This window comes from Gekko japonicus, unplaced genomic scaffold (genome assembly GCF_001447785.1).
Source record: "Gekko japonicus isolate JY-2015 unplaced genomic scaffold, Gekko_japonicus_V1.1 scaffold1004, whole genome shotgun sequence".
Classification (NCBI taxonomy): Eukaryota; Metazoa; Chordata; class Lepidosauria; order Squamata; family Gekkonidae; genus Gekko; species Gekko japonicus.
The window spans coordinates 468,542-489,071 of NW_015161430.1; the positions used below are offsets into that span (position 1 = coordinate 468,542).

Below are 20,530 nucleotides of genomic sequence, written 5' to 3' on the forward strand. Positions count from 1 at the left end.
AAGGTTCCCTTGCTCGAAAGCCAGTCGAGTCCGACTCTAGGGTTGCGGTGCTCATCTCCGTTTCAAAGCTGAAGAGCCAGCGCTGTCCAAAGACTTTTCCGTGGTCATGTGGCCGGCATGACTAAGCACCAAGGCGCACGGAACGCTGTTACCTTCCCACCGAAGTGGTACCTATTTATCTACTTGCAATTCCTTGCTTTCGAACTGCTAGGTTGGCAGGAGCTGGAACTAGAGACAGGAGCTCACCCTGTCTTGCGGCACCCGGGTCTTGAACTGCTGAACTACTGACCTTCTACAGCCTGCAATTCAGCGTCTTAACCACTTGAGCCACCGCAGCTCCTTAAATGGTGTGTACTGGCACACAAAACCACTTCCAGTGATAAAGCATAAGTGATGTCATTACATCAGGGTTATGCTCTAGGATTCATCCCAAACCTCTATGGTTTAATCATAGAGTTTGGGGTGAATTTTAGAGCATCGTTCCAACGTAATGACGTCGCTTTCATCAGAAGTGATGTCGTGCACTAATGCAACGCTGGCACAGCTGTCCCCACCCCAATTCCTCCTGGGGGTTGCGGGTTGCAGATGGCAACCCTGTTTCTCCCTGCACCATTCTCCTAACCTGAAATGGCCCAGGGGAGCTGTTGTTTGCCCCACTGGGGAATCTTTCACATGGACCCCATCTGGACATATTAAGTTTTCCCAATGGGGCAAAGAGTAAATTCAATATGTATTAAATTAAATATTAATGTATTTAATTAATGTATTAAAATATGTATATATCACCTGTTTCCCTTTCATTGGCTCCTCAGGACCATTTCAAGGTGGGAAAATAGCACGGGGAAAGCATAACCCCTCTCCTCCTATGTCAGTGATGGCGAACCTTTTAGAGACCGAGTGCCCAAACTGCGACCCAAAACCCACTTATTTATCGCAAGGTGCCAACACGGCAATTTAACCTGAATACTGAGGTTTTTACTTTAGAAAAAACAACTCATACATTAACTTAAGATGATCCAAACAAAGTAAGGAAAGCAATCCCAAATGCTTTCATTTACATAAAAATATTTGGCAGAGAATTGGACACTTTAATGATGGTCTGGGCCTGGCTGGCGCAATGGCACGCGTGCCCACAGAGAGGGCTCTGAGTGCCACCTCTGGCCCCCGTGCCATAGGTTCGCCACCACTGTCCTATGCCATAGCCCCAATGTAAACTGAGACCACATGCAGAATCCTCCCATGAACTGGTTTAGTGAGAGGGGATTATTTGTCCCTCGTGTGCAAATATCTCGACTTTCTTTTCCGTGTAGTTTAAGGCAGTTTATCCTTTCCTGCTTGTATAAACCAACAAACAACAGATTTTCAAATATTCTTGTAACGCTGGCCAAAGACAGAGGGGAACGATGATGATCCATCTAGTCAGGTTGCTCCTCTCCATAAACATGACATTTTGTTCAGGAAAATAAATGTGCTTTCAATTACTTGAAAATCCGAAGCCATTTAGACAGATGGTGCTTGCCTACTTGGAGATCGTACCCTTCAATTTGTAACGTGTCTGTCTTTATCCTGCAGTCTTGCTCTGTCATGGTATATTAATGTTATATTAATGGGAAAGAACATACTGCTGAAGTATTAAGCTGTCCATGTGTTGTTGTTTTTTTTAAAAAATGTCTAAGCACAAGCTAGAAGGCTGAGTCTTACAGCTCATGTTGTGGACAACACAGTTCACAGCAGGATCATGGCTGCCAGCCCAGGGGTCGTTTCGTAGAAAAAGAGCTAGGGGAACTCATTAACATAACTCATTAGCATATGCCACACACCCTGACATCACCGGAAGTGTGTCATAAGGCCACACACACCACCCCCAACGGTCCCGGCCGCCGCCGGCCTTGCAGCTCCACTGCTGAGCCCCATGAGGGGCCCAGCGGTGGACCTGCAAGGCCGGCGGGAGTGCGAGGAAGCCCCACAAAGGCCCTCCCTGGCCCCAGGCAGGCAGGGGTGGGGAGAGGCAGGGAGGAAGCAACTTACCCTCCCTCTTCTCCTGCCTCCTCCTGGCTGAGTGAGGGCCGGAAGCGGGGCGGCCAGAAGCAGGGGGCGGGGCTTTGTCATGTGCACCGCCCCCCGTACCTCACCTGGGGGAACTGCGATCCCCACGTGATCCCCCCCGAAATGACCTCTGCTGCCAGCCAAGCGTAGGGAACTAGTAGGAGTATTTTGGGGATGGGGAGCAACATCACAACATCACTTCCAGTTTGTACCTAGAGGTGACATCATGACACTCTAGGATATGGGTCCTCCCCCTTTCAGAGCCTATGGACACCTTTGGAGTTTTGACACAGTGTGGTGGGCGCACCAACAAAATGGCTGCCACAAAAGGGCGGTTGCAGCTGAAGCTCCTTGTGCTGTTGTGGCAACTACTGCCAAAGCAACATTTTAAAATATATGTACGGCCAATCAAATCTCCAATGGCCGATCAAAAGCCTTGCCGGTATCTAGGGTTGCCACCCCCCAGGTCTGGGCGGGGATTCTCCTGCTTCTAGGGGCTCCAATCTGCCACCAGCCAGCTGGCCAGTGGGGAAAGCCCCACCCCCAAGAGCAGCCACCCACGGCCACCCCTCTCCCTCCTCTCCTGCAGAGATTGAAAGGGCTTCGGCTGATTGGCAGAAAGCAGCAATGGGGTGGGAGCCTTCTTCTTGCCCAACCCTCCTGAATTAAAGTAAGAAACGGAGCACAGCCACCTTCTAAATTATGTTAGCTTAGAGGAGCCATGCTCAAAGGTCAAACTGCCATTGACCCATGATGCAATTTTTGGTGTCTCCAATTTAAAAAAGGAGCAGGTAGTAGGTGATCATCCTGTCCTGGATGCTGCAGGCTAGCCTGATTTCATCGTATCTCGGAAGCCAAGCTGGGTTGGCCTTGGTTAATATCTGGATGGGAGACCACCAAGGAAGTCCAGGGTTGTGACACAGAGGCAGGCAATGGCAAACCACCTCTGTCTGTCTCTTGCCTTGAAAGCCCTATGGGATCACCATAAGTTATCTGTGACTTGATGGTGCTTTCCACCTCCAGTAGGTGATGTGAAAGACCTCAACCTGAGTCCTTGGAGAGCCACTGTCGGTCAGAGCAGACGAGACTGTCCTTAATAGACCAGAGGTCAGGCTCAGTAGAAGGCAGCTTTATGGGCTCATCTCTCTTTGCTGCACTGTGGTGGCTCTGTCTCGCGTGCCTGTGTTGGTAAGTGTCTCTGCAGAATGGGTATACACTTTCAGGACACACACATGTCCTTTGAGCAGTTGCCCCACAAGAGGGAGAGGGGTCTTTGCAGCTGGTGGAAGTGCTCAAAAAAGCATCCCCTCTTCACTCCCATTTCAGCCGAACTGTAAAGAGAATAGTATTGTGCAACCGACCTGTTCTAATAATTCCTCAGCAGACATACAGACATAAGAGTTTAATTACAAAGCGAAAAATTCAACAGGGTGAAACATTCAATTTAATCCAAGTTTCAGCAAGATTGACACATCTACCAGCCTTTTAGACAGACCAAATATGTTTTTGCAGGCTTGTTTTAAACTGAACTTTCAGTAGCAACCATCCAATTGGTAAGACAAGTGCCAGATACTATCAGATGTCTTCTGCAGATATGTGATAGAAATGGGATGGCATATAGGAAGGGTAATATAGATTTTGGGGGAAAGACCGCTGAAAAGCTGTACCTTTGGAACTTAAAAGCGAGGCACAGTGCTGTCGGAACATGATGCAAGGGGTGTTTGAAATAATTTATTCTTTTTTAAAAAAATTTGAGCAGCATTAACCATATGGCACATTGCTGTACACCTGTCAGAGTATGCAGTATCTATAAAACAAGTATTTGCATCATAATGCCACTTCCCCAGTTAAAGTCATAAGCTCTGTTCCGACAGTGTTCATGTGCAGCAGCCAAGCTCTGAATAGTTGATCCATAATTCAACAGGGCAGGGAGACTGAGGACCTAAATACACAATATGCATGACATGTCTGGTCACAGGTGTCTGACTTGATATAGTCACACCTGTGAACAGGGAAACTAACCTTCAAAGAGTTCCATCGCTCTGTTCAGCTCAGGAACACTGGGGGGAGGGGCTTCAGGCTTCCCTCCTGTGCTCTTTTCACTAGCGGGAATGGCCTCAGCTCCATGGAAGGGTTAAACAGCCTCCTCGCAGCTATTTCTGCTGGCAAAAACAGTGCAGAAGGGAAGCCTGTAGTCCCTTCACAGTTCTCTTAAACTGAACATAGCAACATAAGAACATAAGAGATGCCAATGTTGGATCAGGCCAAAGGCCCATCCAGTCCAACACTCTGTAGCACACAGTGGCCAGAAATACCAGGTGCCATCAGGAGGTCCACCAGTGGGGCCAGGACATTAGAAGCCCTCCCACTGTTGACCCCCCCCCCAAGCACCAAGATGACAGAGCATCACTTGCCCCAGAGTCCCTATCTATACCTTGTGGCTAATAGCCACTGATGGACCTCTGCTCCATATGCTTATCTAATTCCCTTTTGAAGCCGTCCATGCTTGTAGCTGCCACCACTTCCTGTGGCAGTGAATTCCATGTGTTAATCACTCTTTGGGTGAAGAAGGACTTCCTCTTATCCGTTCTAACCCGACCGCTCAGCAATTTCATGGAGTGCCCACGAGTTCTTGTATTGTGAGAAAGGGAGAAAAGTACCTCTTTCTCTACCTGCTCTTTCCCATGCATAATCTTATAAACCTCAATCATGTCACCCCTCAGTCGTCATTTCTCCAAGCTAAAGAGCCCTAAGCGCCTTAACCTTTCCTCATAGGGAAAGTGTTCCAACCCCTTTATCATTCGAGTTGTCCTTTTCTGCACTTTTTCCAAAGCTATAATATCCTTTTTAAGGTGTGGTGACCAGAATTGCACAGAATGCTTTGAAGGTGAGTTCCCCCCATCATATGTATGAATACAGGTAGGTTTGGGCATAACGTTGCCAGCTCTGAGTTGAGAAATACCTGGAGATTTTGAGGGTGGAGCCTGAGGAGGGCGGGGTTTAGGGAGGGGAAGGACTCCAATGGGGTAGAATGCCATAGAGTCCACATTCCAAGGCAGCCATCTTCTCCAGGTGAAATGATCTCTGTTGCCTGGAGCTCAGTTGTAATCCCAGGAGATCTTCAGCAACCACCTGAAGGGAGGCAACTCTAGCTAGGCACCCATGACCTGACTCGTGTCACATATATCCAGTGAGAATCCAACACATTGCTCAGCATCCCGAACAATTGATGGGAGGTATTTAGAACAAGGCATGCAGCCTCTGTTAAGGAGCCACAGTATGTCACAGTTCAGAACAAGAGTTCAGCAAAGATCTCATAAAAGACAGCATGTTTACGTAACTGGAACTATACAATTTAAATGTGTTGATTTATAATCCATTTCCACAGCCCAAGCACTGGTTGTTGCAAATATTAGCACGTGGCACTCACGAGGTTCCCTACTAAGTAATAAATATATACAGGAGAATGCTGTGATCATTTTAGTGCACTGGCATACATCTGCACGTGGTTCATATTACTGGCAACTGTTCACCACTACCCTTTCTGTAAAGGGTCTCTAAGTAGCCCTTATTTGTTGTTCAGTTGCACAGTCGAGTCTGACTCTTCGTGACCCCATGGACCACATCACACCAGGCCCTCCTGTCTTCTGTTGTGCTCCGGAGTTTGCTTAATTTAATGTCCGTTGCCTCGATAACACTGTCTAACCATCTCATCCTTTGCCGTCCCCTTCTTCTTTGATCTTCAATCTTTCCCAGCATCAGGGTCTTCTCCAGTGAGTGCTCCCTGCTCATTTGGTGGTCATAGTATTGGAGCTTCAGCTTCAGTATCTGGCCTTCCAGGGAACAGTCAGGGTTGATTTCTTTTAGGATTGACTGATTTGATCTCCTTGCAGTCCAAGGGCTCTCAAGAGTCTTCTCCAGCACCATAATTCAAAAGAATCTATTCTTCGTTGCTTGCCCTTCCTTATAGTAGCCCTTTATCCCCCTACAATTTTTTTTGCCTGTCATTTCATTCACAAATGAGTTATTCCAGGATCCTACCTGTTCCTCTTATATCCATAAACATTTCGTTTTCTTAGACTTTGTGTGGAACCCCATTTGTCTCTAGAGCCATAAATTGCAGATGCTTGATTTAGATTATCTAAAACTGGAGCATAGCCAGAAGCTGGAGCATGCTGAAGAACCATGTGCGCAACCACAATTTTTATGCATAATGTCCTATCCTGCTGCCCTGACCTGGATGGCCCAGCCTAGCCCAATCTCATCAGACCTCAGAAGCTATGCAGGGCCAGCCCTGGATGGGAGACCACCAAGGAAGGAAGTCCAGGGTTGTTCCTCAGAGGCAGGTCATGGCAAACCAACTTTGTTGGTCTCTTGCCTTGGAAATCCTATGGGGTCACCAAAGGTTTGCTGTGACTTTAGGGCACTCTCCATACCCCTTTCCAGCTAGGGATATATATCTGGGAACAGCTATTTTGGATAGCCGACACTGGACTCTGATCTGTATTGGGCTGATAAAATACCTGAAAAATACCGATAAGGTATTTTTGGGGATATTTTTTTCGGCTCGGATACAGCCGAATGCACATCCCTAGTTGGGGGAATTGCATGCCCTAGTTCAAGGGCTTCCCATACATGGCTATTGCAAGCAAGATGGTACTGAACAGAATGGACCATTGCACGGTTCTAAGCCTGCTTCCATGATCGTATGGCCTAATCCATATAACTAAAGTAAAGGTAAAGGTGGCCAGCATGACTAAACACCAAGGCACACAGAACGCTGTTACCTTCCCACCGAAGTGGTACCTATTTATCTACTTGCAATGTCTTGCTTTCGAACTGCTAGGTTGGCAGGAGCTGGAACTAGAGACGGGAGCTCACTCCATCATGCGGCACCCGGGTCTCGAACTGCTGAACTACCGACCTTCCTAGCCTGCAGTTCAGCGTCTTAACCACTTGAGCCACCGCAGCTCCCAATCCATATAACCAGACTGGGGCAATAATGTAAAGCATAGAATCCGATGTCTCCATGAGCTGAATATGCCAGTCAGAGTTGCCATTATCATGTACTGATGCTGTTAGAAATTATTTTATTGATGTTATTATGATTCTTTCATTGATTACATAAGGGTTCCCCAACGTGGTGCCCATGGGCACCACAGCACCCACCAGTACTTCCCTTGGCTCCCACTGAGCTTCTCAGAAAGTGGATGGGACTATTGTAAGGCAGGGCTTGTTATTGGATGCCCTCATTCAAATGGAAGAATTTTCCACTGGAAGATCAGGAGAACCAGTAAGCAAATAGGTTTTCCTTAGTCAGTGTTTGGTTCCATTCTCCTTTCGGGAGCTCCTGGTTGCCGCCAAAGGCATGGTGGCTGGGGGCTGGTTTGCCGCCACGGAGGAGGGCGTGGCGGCAACAGTGCCGCAGCGCTGAGCGCTGGGGCATGGGCGGGGAGGAGCCAGCCTAGTTAGGCTCGGCTCCGCTCCCGCCCAGGCAGTTGCTGCCTACCTTACACTGGGGCAGTGGAACAACGGGTTGGGGTGTGGCTGTTAAATAGGTTGGTCACTTTGGCAGAATAGTGCAGGGATAAGGAAGCGGAAATGGTGAGCACCTTAAGACGTTCCTTGTTTTGGGAACCGGGGGGTCTTCAGGAACGGCCTGTGGGTTATTAAGGCCCTGGGCGGTGAATGATGATTTCCTCTGGGAACCTCTTGGGTAAGCTCCTCTCTGCAAGCTGTATGGTTTCAGGGGTAGGCGCTCCTGGGAGGCTACCAGTGGCTAGGCTGCTGGTCGCAAGCCAGATTAATGGCTCAAGACCAGGGTTGGTGGCTCGCCCACATATTAGACAAGGAGGCTGGTCAGCCTGACACCTGCCTTATCTGTTCCGCTACTTAGGAAATGCTGCCTTGCCGTTTTGTGGTTAATAAACTGTATATAGTTAATAAAGTGGCCCTTGTTTGATCCAAACTGTTGTCCGTCTCGTTACTCCGACTGGGGGGGCAAAGGCTTTCCTTCTTCCCAGGAGGTATAAGGGGACTGTTGTTTGTCTCCACCTCCTGCAGAAGCCAATTTGGGTTTGGCTCCACCTCTTGCGGAGGCTGGTTTTGGGGTGACATTCACCATTCCCTCTCAAAATCCCAAATGTGCCTGTGGGATTATATTGTTGTTCCTAGCTATGGAAGTAATTTTTTTTAAGGAAAGGCAGTTACAAAATGCAGGCATTTCCAATAAGTAAAGCTCAGTGTCTGGTTCAATAAAGTCAGTTCTGGCTTTAGAGAGAACGGTTTGCTTATAATATTTCTATGATTTTTTTTAAAAAAGGTGTTTTTTGTTTTCTTTCTTTTTTTGCAGAAAAGGGCTATTTGCTGGAATAAAGCTGAAGAAGAAGAAAAAAGGAGACAAGGGGTTAACGATTGCAAACAAAGGAGCCGTGGGTAAGACCTACTAGATCAATATTACACCAAACAAAGAGCAAGCATAATATGTCATTAGTCCTAACGTCACAGGGCAATTCCTTCAGTTGAACCTCAGATAAAGTGTGTTATACATAATTGCCCAGAACCATCAGCCTAGATTTGTGTTTCCAGATGGAAGGCTTTTCAAGGGTCAGGTGCCTTGGGTTAGCTTGCCTTAGATATTCATGCCATGGAATGGGCCTTAAAAATGCATCCATTGCTGTGTATCTTAACACTCTGACCAACAAAAGCTGAAGCTTTCCTCTGATGGAAGTGTCTGTGGAAAGCTACTTAAGCTAGAGGAAGGTTTTCAGATGTTGCTGAGGGATGCTCAGCAATAATACTTGGCTATTTAAAGTTTTCAGCCTCAGGCCCAGTTGTCAGGACCCACAGCTAAGCAACGAAGTACACGCTTCCAGGAAGGTTTTACTTTTATTGAAAAGCCATAGATGCGATAACATGAACACTGTTAGGAATGGCGGGATACCTATGCGCATAATAGGATATAGGGCATTCGTATGCGCTCCCCCCCAGCAATAACCAATTAGGTGTGCTCCCTCGCGCGGGATACTGTTGGTCTCTCTAACGGTTGCAAAGCTGGGAACGGAGAAGCTCCCACGGATGATAGACACCACATTCTCCACCAGTACGACATCAAAGATAAGCGTTACAGCTCTGAAGCAATTAAGCGCATGGGAAGGAATGCAAAGCAATTAGAAAACATCTCCATACTCATGGCAGCATAGCTGACACCAGTGCACAGAGATACAGCACTGGTGATGAGGATGGAATGCCAAGTTATGGGCACTGCCAAAACGTCTTAGGAGGGTTTTGCACCAAAGAGAAGCAAATGTTCTCTATTTCATTTCTTTTTATATTTGCTTGTACTTTTGTCAAACGGTGTCAGTCACCCCCATGTTGTTGGTTTGCTTATATTTTGGAATACGTTATATGGGTTGTATGTGCAATTATGTACATACGGAAATGCCATCAAGTTGCAACCAACTTATGGTTACTCCAGCAAGGAGCTTTCAAGGCAAGTGAGAAGCAGAGGTGGTTTACCAGTGCCTTCCTCTGCAGAGCCTACCGTGGTAATCCCTGCTTAGCTTGCGAGAACTGGTGAGATCAGGCTGCATTATGCTGGTTCCCCTCTCTATATGCAATTATAGGATATTTATACCTGCAGTAGGAGCTGCAGTGGCTCAAGTGGTTAAGATGCTGAACTGCAGGCTGTGGAAGGTCGGTAGTTCAGCAGTTCAAGACCCGGGTGCTGCATGACGGAGTGAGCTCCCGTCTCTAGTTCCAGCTCCTGCCAACCTAGCAGTTCGAAAGCAAGAAATTGGAAGTAGATAAATAGGTACCACTTCGGTGGGAAGGAAACAGCGTTCCGTGTGCCTTGGTGTCTAGTCATGCCAGCCACATGACCACGGAAATGTCTTCGGACAGCGCTGGCTCTTTGGCTTTGAAACGGAGATGAGCACCGCAACCCTAGAGTTGGATTCGACTGGCTTTCGAGCAAGGGAACCTTTACCTTTACTTTATACCTGCGGTGGATATCATGTATAAATAATATCACAATATAATGCTGCTCTATATGCATAAAAATAACATTGAAACATGTACATTTTACAGGAGAAACTCCATGTGAGGCAATGAACAAAGTTATAAAAAATACAGAAACACAGGTTCAATTTGCACAAGGGAGAAATGAAATTCAAACAGGGATCTTCAGGTCAAACAGCAGGGATGAGAAATTCAAAATCATCTCTTTTTTTATGCTATACTTGTGGCTGGCAAGCCAGTAATCGGTCATCTTCAGCCCTTTCATACGTGGCACCCATTTAGCACAGTTCCCACTGAGAGGCAACCACATGCCAGGAAGTCACATGCTATTGCGGTCACGTTACAGGAAGAGGGGATTATGATCTCACCCGTGTCATGGCCAGGACCATGGACAGCAGAACAAGAGATCTAGTGACAGGAAATCAAGCCAAGCACATGAGGTGTACCATATTTAAGAAAAGGCAGGAGTCATCCCTTTGCCATCCTACTGCCTCTCTTTGTATGCATACAAAGAGAGACAAGAGTCATGGCACCTTTGCTGTCCATACAATTTTATTTATTTATTTATTTTTATTTATCCTTGAATTTATATCCCGCCCTACCCCGAAGGCTCAGGGCGGCTGACAAGGCACAATGTGCCAAGATTATAACAATAAAACGCATAGTATAAAACAATAAAATCCAATAACAAATTTACAATACAAATTTAAACAAAGATGGGTAGATCTTAAACCCAGCGGTAGCTTCCTGAAATCTATCATCCACTTCGTGCCAGGGGCGCCTCGCCCCCCAGTGGGATCCAGACAATTGTGGTAATAGTACGATGGTGCATAGAAGGCAATGGTGGAATAGTAGTGGCGGCGGCTCCTACTCAAAGGCCTGGCGGAAGAGCTCCGTCTTGCAGGCCCTGCGGAACTGAGAAAGGTCCCGCAGGGCCCGGATCTCCTCCGGGAGCTCCTTCCACCAGGTAGGAGCTGCCACCGAAAATGCCCTGGTCCTGGTTGCCACAAATTTAACATCTCTGGGGCCTGGAATTTCCAGGAGATGACAACTCCCCAACCGTAGTGCCCTTGGGGTAACATATGGAGAAAGCTCCTTCCACGCAATAAGCTCTGTGACCCCATACGAAGGGCTCCATAACCCAACTAAGGGTCCCGACCCATAAACTGAAGACTACTGTGCTAGGTTCTTCACTTACAGATGACAAGTTCATTTCCCCCCTCCATTAACTAGGTGATCAGGATGACACTGACAGCCTGAATCAAGAGATTCCTATTGGTCAAGAAGGGGAAGACGGAGAAATTACATATGATGATGCGGCCTCTACCAGTAGCTTTGGTGCCTCAGGGTCTTGGAAGAAGAGGTATTGTTCCGCTGAAGCACAAAATAGCTCCTAGTATGGGTGGCTGTAGTGTTGCTGTTGATGCAGCCGATGGTAGAAAATGAATATACTTGAAAGAACTTGTCTCTTAGAAGTCATTGTTCTTATCCACGCTGCAGGGGGATGTACTTATCAGCAAAGTATTGTCAGAAAAGGAAGAAGAAAAAAACTGTCACCAGAAATAAGTCTAAGGTAGAGGAGAGTTATGGAAGGAGAACTAGGAATAAGCACAGCTGCACTGCATGGCGTGGAGGATGGACAGGATGTCACGGGGGGGGGGGAAAGAAATTAATGAATTTGTCAGACTTCATCAGTGTCAGTGGAAGGGCAGCTGCTGACTTAAATCACTTTTATCGCTGTGGCTGTAAAATCAGCGTAGCGATATTTCTTATATGTCAGAGACAGACAGTGCTATAAAGTGAAGTTAGACACATATCGAGATAATAAGCAGGGATTCACAGCAATCCCCCCCCCCTTTCGGGCTGGATGACGCAACTCTAAGGACCAACTAATATGTGACAGTCTTAGTCCAGCACTTTAAGCGTGTGGGGCCTTGGTTCCCACTGACACCTTTCCTGGCATCTCGCAAGTCTTTTTAGAAAAGCAGGTGGGGCCAGGTAGGGGTGTGCCCTGTGGGGCTTCTGATTAGCCGCTGGATATTTGATTGGCTGTGTAGCTATTGCTTTGTCAGCAGCTGCCACCACAGCACAAGGATCTTCATTGTGTGACTGAGTGAAATTTTGCAGCTGGTCCTGCCTCCGGAGGCAGCCATTTTGTGCCTACATTCCCTCCCTCTGTTTAAACTACCTCATAAAGTTACCCTGTCTAAACTCCCTCACAACAAGGCTACTGTGAAGATGTAATTGAGAGAACTGTGTGTCCTACTCTGAGCTTCCTGGAGGAGCAGTGGGATTAAAAACTTAACTCTCCTGTTGAAAAACAGTTTCCAAACAGAAACAGAATACCTCCATATAGATGTATATATCAGTGTGTATCGGTGAGAGAAAATAGATAAGCTTGTGTACCACCACCACCACCCTAGTCCTTGCCAAAAGGAAGTACTGAAAGGAGGTCTGACCAGAAAACAGAGGTGAGGTAGGTGGTCACCAGGGACAGACCTTTTTGAGTGGTGACACCGTTTACCTATGGGATTTTCTTCCCCTTGAGGCTTGCCTGGTGCCCGTCCTACTCTCTTGTAGGACCAGACCAAAACGTTTCTTTTTACTCAGGCTTCTAATTAAAGGTAGAGTTGCCAGCAGCCTAGATGTGGGATCTTATTTATCAGGTGATGTACTTTTACCTCCATGCCGTGAAAAGCTTCAGCAGCCCATTTCCACACATTTACCCATAAGGCAGATTAGACAGGCCCAAATGAAGCCACCTTTGACTGAGCCCATTTAGGGCTGTGTGTTCTTCCTTACGTTAGATCTTCGGAGTCTCAGGAAGAAGTCTTACCTAGCCCTTCAGACCTTTTTGGGGACATAACCCGAGACCTTTATACATGCATTGCAACGCATCTCTTCTGCCATTGAATTATGGGCCCTTCACTGTCCCTTATCTGTCCCCTGGGTGAACTTTTATCTCTGGTGATAGTATACTACAATTTTAACTGTTACTGAAAGCAGTAGGGAAATATGCTAAGCTAAGTCACACTGTAAAAAAAGCTACCTCTTCTTGAACGCTGATGCATGTCCTTGTGTTCTGAACCATAAACAGAGCAAAAGTGGTGTCGAAGATCCATGAAGGGGAGCCAAAATCCCAGAGTTATCAGGTAAAGTACAAACCACTGGTCAGTGTTATATTGGTTGGGTGCTATCAAGTCCGATGGGGAACTGCATGCCATATGAGCCCATGTGCCCAGTTACGTCTGGCAGGGATGCCAGCTTCCGGGTGGGACCTGTTGATCCCCAAGAATTACAGCTCATCTCTAGACTACAGGTATGTAGTTCCCTTGGAGAAAATTGATGGTTTGGGTTAGTGTTCCCTCTAAGCTGAGTTAGTGTGAGCTGGCTCACAGTTTTTTAGCCTCCGGCTCACACGTTTTTGTCTTACCTCAGGAAGGATGGCTCCAGAGCAAACTAATTTATGCAGTAGCCAAATAACTTGCTCACAATTCTAATGCCAGTAGCTCACAAAGTGGAATTTTTGCTCAAAGGACTCCACAGCTTAGAGGGAACATTGGCTTTGGGTGTGTGTGGATTGTGCGGCATTGTACACCAGTGAGGTCCCTGTGCTCCCCAGGCTCCACCCCCAAATCTCCAGGAGTTTTCCAACCTGGATCTAGATCAAGATGGGTAGTTGTGTTAGTCTGTCTGTAGCAGTAGAAAAGAGTAAGAGTCCAGTAGCACCTTAAAGATTAACAAAATTTGCTGTAGGGTGTGAGCTTTCATGAGTCACTGCTCACTTCTTCAGATACACAGTACCTGAAGTGAGCAGTGACTCACGAAAGTGAGCAGTGACTCACGAAAGCTCCTCCCCTTCCACAAATTTTGTTAGTCTTGAAGGTGGAGGAGAGGAGGAGAGGAGATTGGATTTATACCCCACCCTTCGATAGGGATGTACAAATATTCTCTTCCTTGTTTTTGTTTCTGTTTATATATTATCATTGGAAGTCTTTTTGTTTTAACCAGTTTTATTGCTGACTCATGTGTTTCTTGAACACACAGGCGAGCCTGCTTTATAGCGACTCAGAACAGACTGGCTGACAGGGTCTCAGGCAAAAAGATCTTTTGTATGAGTTGCTAGTTGATGGCAGGGATTGAACTTGGGACCTTTTGCATGCAGACAGGTGCTCTGGCCATGAGCCGAGGCCCTCTTATACATCCTTACACTTTTTTTTGTCTTTGCCATCGAGCTACAGCTGATAAATGGCGACCCTGTGGATTTTCAGGGCAAAAAAATGTTCAGAGGTGGTTTGCCATTGCCTGCCTCTGCATAATGACCCTGGTATTCCTTGGTGGTCTCCCATCCAAATGCTAACCAGGGCTGACCCTGCTTAGCTTCCAAGATGTGACAACATTGGGCTATCCCAGGCTATCCAGGTCAAGGCTTTGATGCTATACTGATGCTTTAATGCATTTTTTACAAAGTATGCAATTTTGTGTCTTTTTAAAATGCTATTTACAGACACCTGCTGCAAAAAGGGGTGTCAATATTAACATATTTTTAGATAATTTAGTAAGTATGGTTGGGGGCAAAATGGCTTCAGACGAACCAATGGCAAGATCTGAAATTTTCTTACCGAAATCTGCAAAATTCGATAACATTCCTGCATTTCAGTATTTATTTATTTAAAACATTTCTATGTCACCTCTCCACATAAATAGGGTCCCTGAGGTGGTATCTATTTATTTATGTAAAACAGTGCTGTGGAAATGTAGTACCAAAAGATGTGCAAAAGTTGTTTTCCTTCCTGGCCATTCCCAGGGCCTATCAAACTGGCTTATTTTTGCAGGGCCTCTGCTAAGTAATCTGTTTTGATTGCTGTTTTTTCTTATCCCTGGGCAACTAGGTTGACAGCTGGTTCTTAGATTAATTGTACTTCCATGTTTTTTTATTTAATTGGATTTTTATGCCTTTGGACTGATCTTCTGAAAAGCTGCCTTGAACTTCAGATAATATGACAAATAAATGGTCGAACAAACAGGCGGTGAAATAAATGTGCTGTGCTTCACCCCAACAGATTGCCATAACCATCATTGAAGCTCGGCAGCTCGTGGGCGAAAACATCGATCCAGTGGTGATTATAGAGATAGGGGATGAAAAGAAGCAGACGACAGTCAAGGAGGGAACCAATTCACCCTTCTACAATGAAGTATGTGCTTTTCTACTTCCTGCAACGTCCTTATCTTCCGCAGCAAAATTAGGGAAGCTGCAAAACTGATGTACCAGCTTAGTGTGTTTTCTATTTTAAAGCAGAAATAAATATGATTTTAAAATCATTTGATCCCCTGTTTGCATTTCATTTTTTTAATAAAAATCTACCCTCAAAGGGTAGAATTTTATTTGTTTTTTCATAAGAGCCAAACCAAACATACACACATATAACACAAATGGGGGTATCAAATGCTTAAGTTTCTAAGAATTGCCTCTTAGATATTCTCTATCTAGTACAATATCACGTATCATTATTTTCTATGAGCTCACATTTTTATATCTTAAAACTAACATCTGTACCTGCTATCTCAATGTTCTAACCTATACTTTGCTCTAGGGATTACATTTTTAGGTTACAATAATTTGCGCTATTATACCAATTATAGAAGCGTCTCCATGTGTTCTGGAATGTATAGTTTGTGGATCCTCTTATCAACAATGTCAATTTATCACTTTCTGCTGTTTCCATCAGTTTTTGTTTATATTCCTGCTTTTTTGGTACATCTTGTGCCTTCCAGTATTTGGCATATAGCATTATTGCCACTGTAGTGAAGTAGATTATTAAATATCTGTTGCTTTTTTCAAAGTCTTTAGGTAGTATACTCAGTAAATGGAATTGTACATTCCAATATCTTCTGCATTATTGCATGAATCCATCTCCAGTATCTCTTAGTTACATCACAATGCCACCACATATGATAAAAGGATCCTGTACTAGATAAACACTTCCAGCATTTGTTAGAACACTTACTATTCCCTTTAGCTATTCTATCAGGTGTTATATACCATCTGTAAAGCATCTTATACATATTCTCTTTAAATGCAGTAGCTTTCGTTATCTTAATGTTTTCTTTCCATATTTGTTCCCATTGTTCTAATTCAATATTATGGCTTACATTCTGTGCCCATAAGATCATATTAGTTTTAACAGTCTCATCATACATCATATCATTAAGTAAAAAGACATAAGTTCTTTTAATCAGCTGGTAGGCTTGTCATTGCTTGCCTATGGTGGATGGACACTCACCCCCAATTCCTGCCTTCAAGAAATTGAGGAGGGCTTGTTAATGTAAATCTCATAACTTGTTAACAAACTTCAATGGTAAAATAATCATAATACACTAACTTTATATTTTTCAATTTTTCTCTCCCTCTCAGTATTTTGTGTTTGACTTCCTTGGGCCTCAAGTACATCTGTTTGACAAAATCATCAAAATTTCTGTGAGTATACGCATCTGAATGTGGGAGCAATGAATGGTGATATTTACATTGTAAGGTGGTCTTGTCAGATCTCAAAACCTCAGTAGGGTCAGCCCTGGTTAGTACTTGGAAGGGAGACCACCAGGGAAATTCAGGGTTGCTACACAGAGGCAGGCAATGGCAAACCACCTCTGTTTGTCTCTTGCCTTGAAAGCCCTATGGGGTTGCCATAACTTGGCTGCGACTTGTTGGCACTTTCAACCACAGTGCTTTTCAGGAGATGCTGATAAGAAAGAAATGAATGATGGGCATTGAATGCTTTACATAGGCCCTGGTCACATGGGCTGGATATCGTGGGGGGGAGGCGGGGCTGGAGGCGTGGCTGTTTGCCCCGGAGCGAACTACCGCGCGGCCGCCGGATCAAATGTCCCGCCGACGTCCCGTGGTTCGGGGGGAGGTGCCGATCATACGTCAATCCTGCGGCGCGGCAAAGAAGCGGCGCAGTGGGGGTTGTGGTTTTTTTAACCAAAGTGTGCGCATGCGCCGTTGGGTGCTTGTGCGCATCCCGTGGAGACTTGGAAAAAAACCACCCTTTTCGCGACGGGACATGGGCGGGCGCGGGATGCCACGACCGACCACCGGAAACGTGATCAGACGCCTGCCCTTGCCCCGCGGTTTCCGGAAACTAGTACCTCGGAGGTACTAGTTTTTTATGGCGCATCTTCAGCGGGAAGCCTCGGGTTAGCCACGGGAGCTCTACGCTTCCCAGATGTTGCGGTTTGACTGCACCCGGAAAATCTGCCTATCTTCTGTCTCTGTAGCGTGGCTAATGCTCCATGTGACCGCAGCTATGTAGCACTGACATATAGATTCCAGTTAAGTCAACATTCTGTTTCTCCCACTTAGTGCATGGATGACATTGATAATAATGGTTTGTTGTTAGGACATTCCCACACAACTGAAGAAAAACTGGACAGGTGGCTACAATTAGTTTATGTGCTTTGTGTCTCTGCTTTGGTAAGTTATATGCCCCAAATCCCCAAAACACAGCAGTATCCTATGTGTGGGTAGCCCCATTCCATGACCCTACTGATAGGCATGAGACCATGAAGTTCAGTTTTAGAAGGAACAAACTGGAGGCTTGTGTGGAATCACACATGTAAATAAGGATGAAACAAGCTGGAACACACACCAGTGTTTCCTTTAAGATGAGTCAGTGCGAGCTAGCTCACAGTTTTTTAGCCTCTGGCTCACACATTATTGTCTTATCTCAGGAAGGATGGCTCCAGAGTAAACGGATTTATGCAGTAGCCAAATCACTCACTCACAACTTTAATGCCAGTAGCTCACAAAGTAGAATTTTTGCTCACAGGACTCCACAGTTTAGAGGGAGCATTGCCCCCACACACACACCTACATCTCCCCCTTCAAGGTTCTAGAAGCTCTCAGGAGCTTGAAGAGTTAATTTCTCATCTCTCTCTGTTTCTAACCCCCTGAACCGAGGGCCTAATGATGCATTATGTTTCCTCTGTGTTCTGGGTGCATGTGATCAAACATGTAGTGTGCGTTCTGTGTAGAGAATTTAATCCTTAGCATGTGCAGGCCCAGTATGGATTAGAAGCATGGTGTGCAAGGAATTCTTCCTCACGTGCCATTTTCCTTCCTGAAATGACTCTGTGGAGATGCTTTGCTCCACTGGGGAATGTTATGTGTATTCCATTAGTGTATTTGGAGCCCCCAATAGAGGAAATAGCCAGCCCCCCAGGGCCATTTCAGGTTAGGAAGGCTGCACAGAGGGGAAGACTGAAGCCTATGGTTGCTGGCCCTACAATGGCAAATTCTAGGAGATTTGGGGGGCAGTGCCTGTGGAGGGTAGAGTTTCAGGGGAGTTGATGTCACATCCTCCATTACACTCTAGGAACTTCCCCTATCTCTTTAGTAAAGACCATAGGTACTGGGAAATTTCATGGAAGATGTGACATCACTTCTACTTAGAACTTTGGAGAATATGTTGTCGGTTTTAGGTGATGCTAGGAATACCTCCAATCTGTATGGTCTTTACCCCAGACATTAAATTCCTAGAGCATCACCGTCAGTGCTATTTCCCTCCCCCCTTTTTACTCTTCCACTCCTCAAATCATGGGTGGTGGTAGACTGAGCGTGGATGCAGGGGACTGCCCACTGGCAGTGAGCAAGTGGCAACTCAACTGAACCCCCTTCTTGCTATGCACTTCCGTCCCAATCTGAATCTGACCGCTTGTTCCTGGGATTAAGTTCCCAGCATGGAAATCAAAATATGTGTTCAGTCATACAGACCTGGGGAGGACCCAGGGAAAAACATAACATGTAATTAGGCTCTTGATTCGCTGCAACTCTTACCATTCCAGTGCCTGCAGATGGATGCTGAACCCTCATCTAATCATTCTGGGGTGACTTTGTATCTTTTTTTTTTTTTAGCTGGAAACCAATGCTTTATTTAGGATTGTGCGTATCTGATCTTCCATTAACAAAGCAAGATCCAATAACATTTGTAGACTCATTATCTAAATCAAATCTATACCATCTAACAGAATATAAGTAAAATATGAGTATTTTTAAGCTGCTTTGGATCCCCATTGGGGATCAAAGTGGCTTATAAATTATATAAATAAAAATAAATAATATAGGTTATGTAGGCAACAATCCTAAGCAAGTCTTCTCAGAAGTAAGCCCCATTTTATTAATTGGGACTTACTCCCAGGAAATGCTCTTAGGATTGTAGCCGTAATTTCCTCCAAAACTTCCACCTTCCAACGCAACATTATCCCCATCTTGTCTGGGTTCAGCTGAGGCTTACATGCCTAGTGAACACAGACCCGAACCCAATTTTTCGACACACTGGTCTGGCACACAGTTCTTCAATTCCAGTGGCTTGTTCAAAGTATCTTTTCCTTTTGGTTAATTTACTAAGTCATATTTTTCTGCATACCTGAGGAGCCCTCCTAGTATAAACAGACTCCTACCCTGCCTGAGGATGACCTGGTTTTGATGCTTTTGTGACTGGCATGGGGGCTGCCACTGTAGTAATTAGTCGTGATAAAAAGGCGATGATGATTATAACAGCCCATTACCAGATAGATTCCTCTCATTTGTTTTTCTCTGCTTTATAGTTCATCATTATACCAGAATTTAAGATTAGACACTAAGTGCAAAGCTCGAGAAATTAGGACAGATTCTCAGCAAGCATGAATTTAAATCACGGCTCCTTGAGAAGCCACTGAGGCCCTGGGATTTGCCTTGATGGAGGATCTGTCCTTTGATTGCGGTGGGGAGTTGCAAGGAAGTGGAGCTTTTCAAAGAAATGTTAACCTACTGCAGTGATAATAGTCACTCTTCTGGTAATCAGATTTATTTTAGCTGCCTTACTCCGTTGCTTTTAAAATAAAATGTGTCAACAAAATAAAACAGAGAGAATGAAGAAATATATACATACTCAGCAAGAAGAAATTATATTACCGCAGGCAGGAATCTTTAGTTCTATTACTCTGTAGGTATAGAATAAACGAAGTCCTACAAGGTCATAGCCCAATAATGGTCCGGCTTTTAGGACATGAAGAATAAGATGATCATCACAGGAAAAGACACAGCGAGGTGAAGCAGGCTGAATTTCATATTGGTTTCAAATCGGCAGATGAGCCTTTGAATGAGAGAGGAGACTCTAGTGTTCAGTTCCGTTTTAGTTTGGAGCATACAGTTATTCGAATAGCTAGTTGTGTTCAGAAAACTGCAAGTGTGGTTCATGGACCGTAGAAATGACAGTGAATGGAAGATCTTCCACATTGGAGTGTGCAGTGTAGTTTAGGGAAGAGCTGTGGCTCAGAGGAAGAGCCTCTGCTTCGCATGCAGAAGGTCCCAAGTTCAATCCCTGGCATTTCCAGTTAAAAGGATCAGGTAGTAGGTGATGTGAAAGACCCCTGCCTGGGACACTGGAGAGCTATTGCCAGTCAAAGGTCCTGGTCACACGGGCCG

General features: G+C 45.4%; 1 protein-coding gene across 1 annotated transcript in view; it reads left to right on the forward strand.

Annotated features, from left to right (window-relative positions):
- Nucleotides 1–20,530, forward strand: part of FER1L6 (fer-1 like family member 6) — a 160,532-nt gene that overhangs the window by 28,231 nt on the left and 111,771 nt on the right. The window contains exons 2-6 of the mRNA XM_015428956.1: nucleotides 8,399–8,481; nucleotides 11,299–11,428; nucleotides 13,163–13,217; nucleotides 15,129–15,260; nucleotides 16,481–16,543. Coding sequence (XP_015284442.1) covers nucleotides 8,399–8,481; nucleotides 11,299–11,428; nucleotides 13,163–13,217; nucleotides 15,129–15,260; nucleotides 16,481–16,543 — 463 coding nt within the window. The remainder of the gene's footprint in view (nucleotides 1–8,398; nucleotides 8,482–11,298; nucleotides 11,429–13,162; nucleotides 13,218–15,128; nucleotides 15,261–16,480; nucleotides 16,544–20,530) is intronic.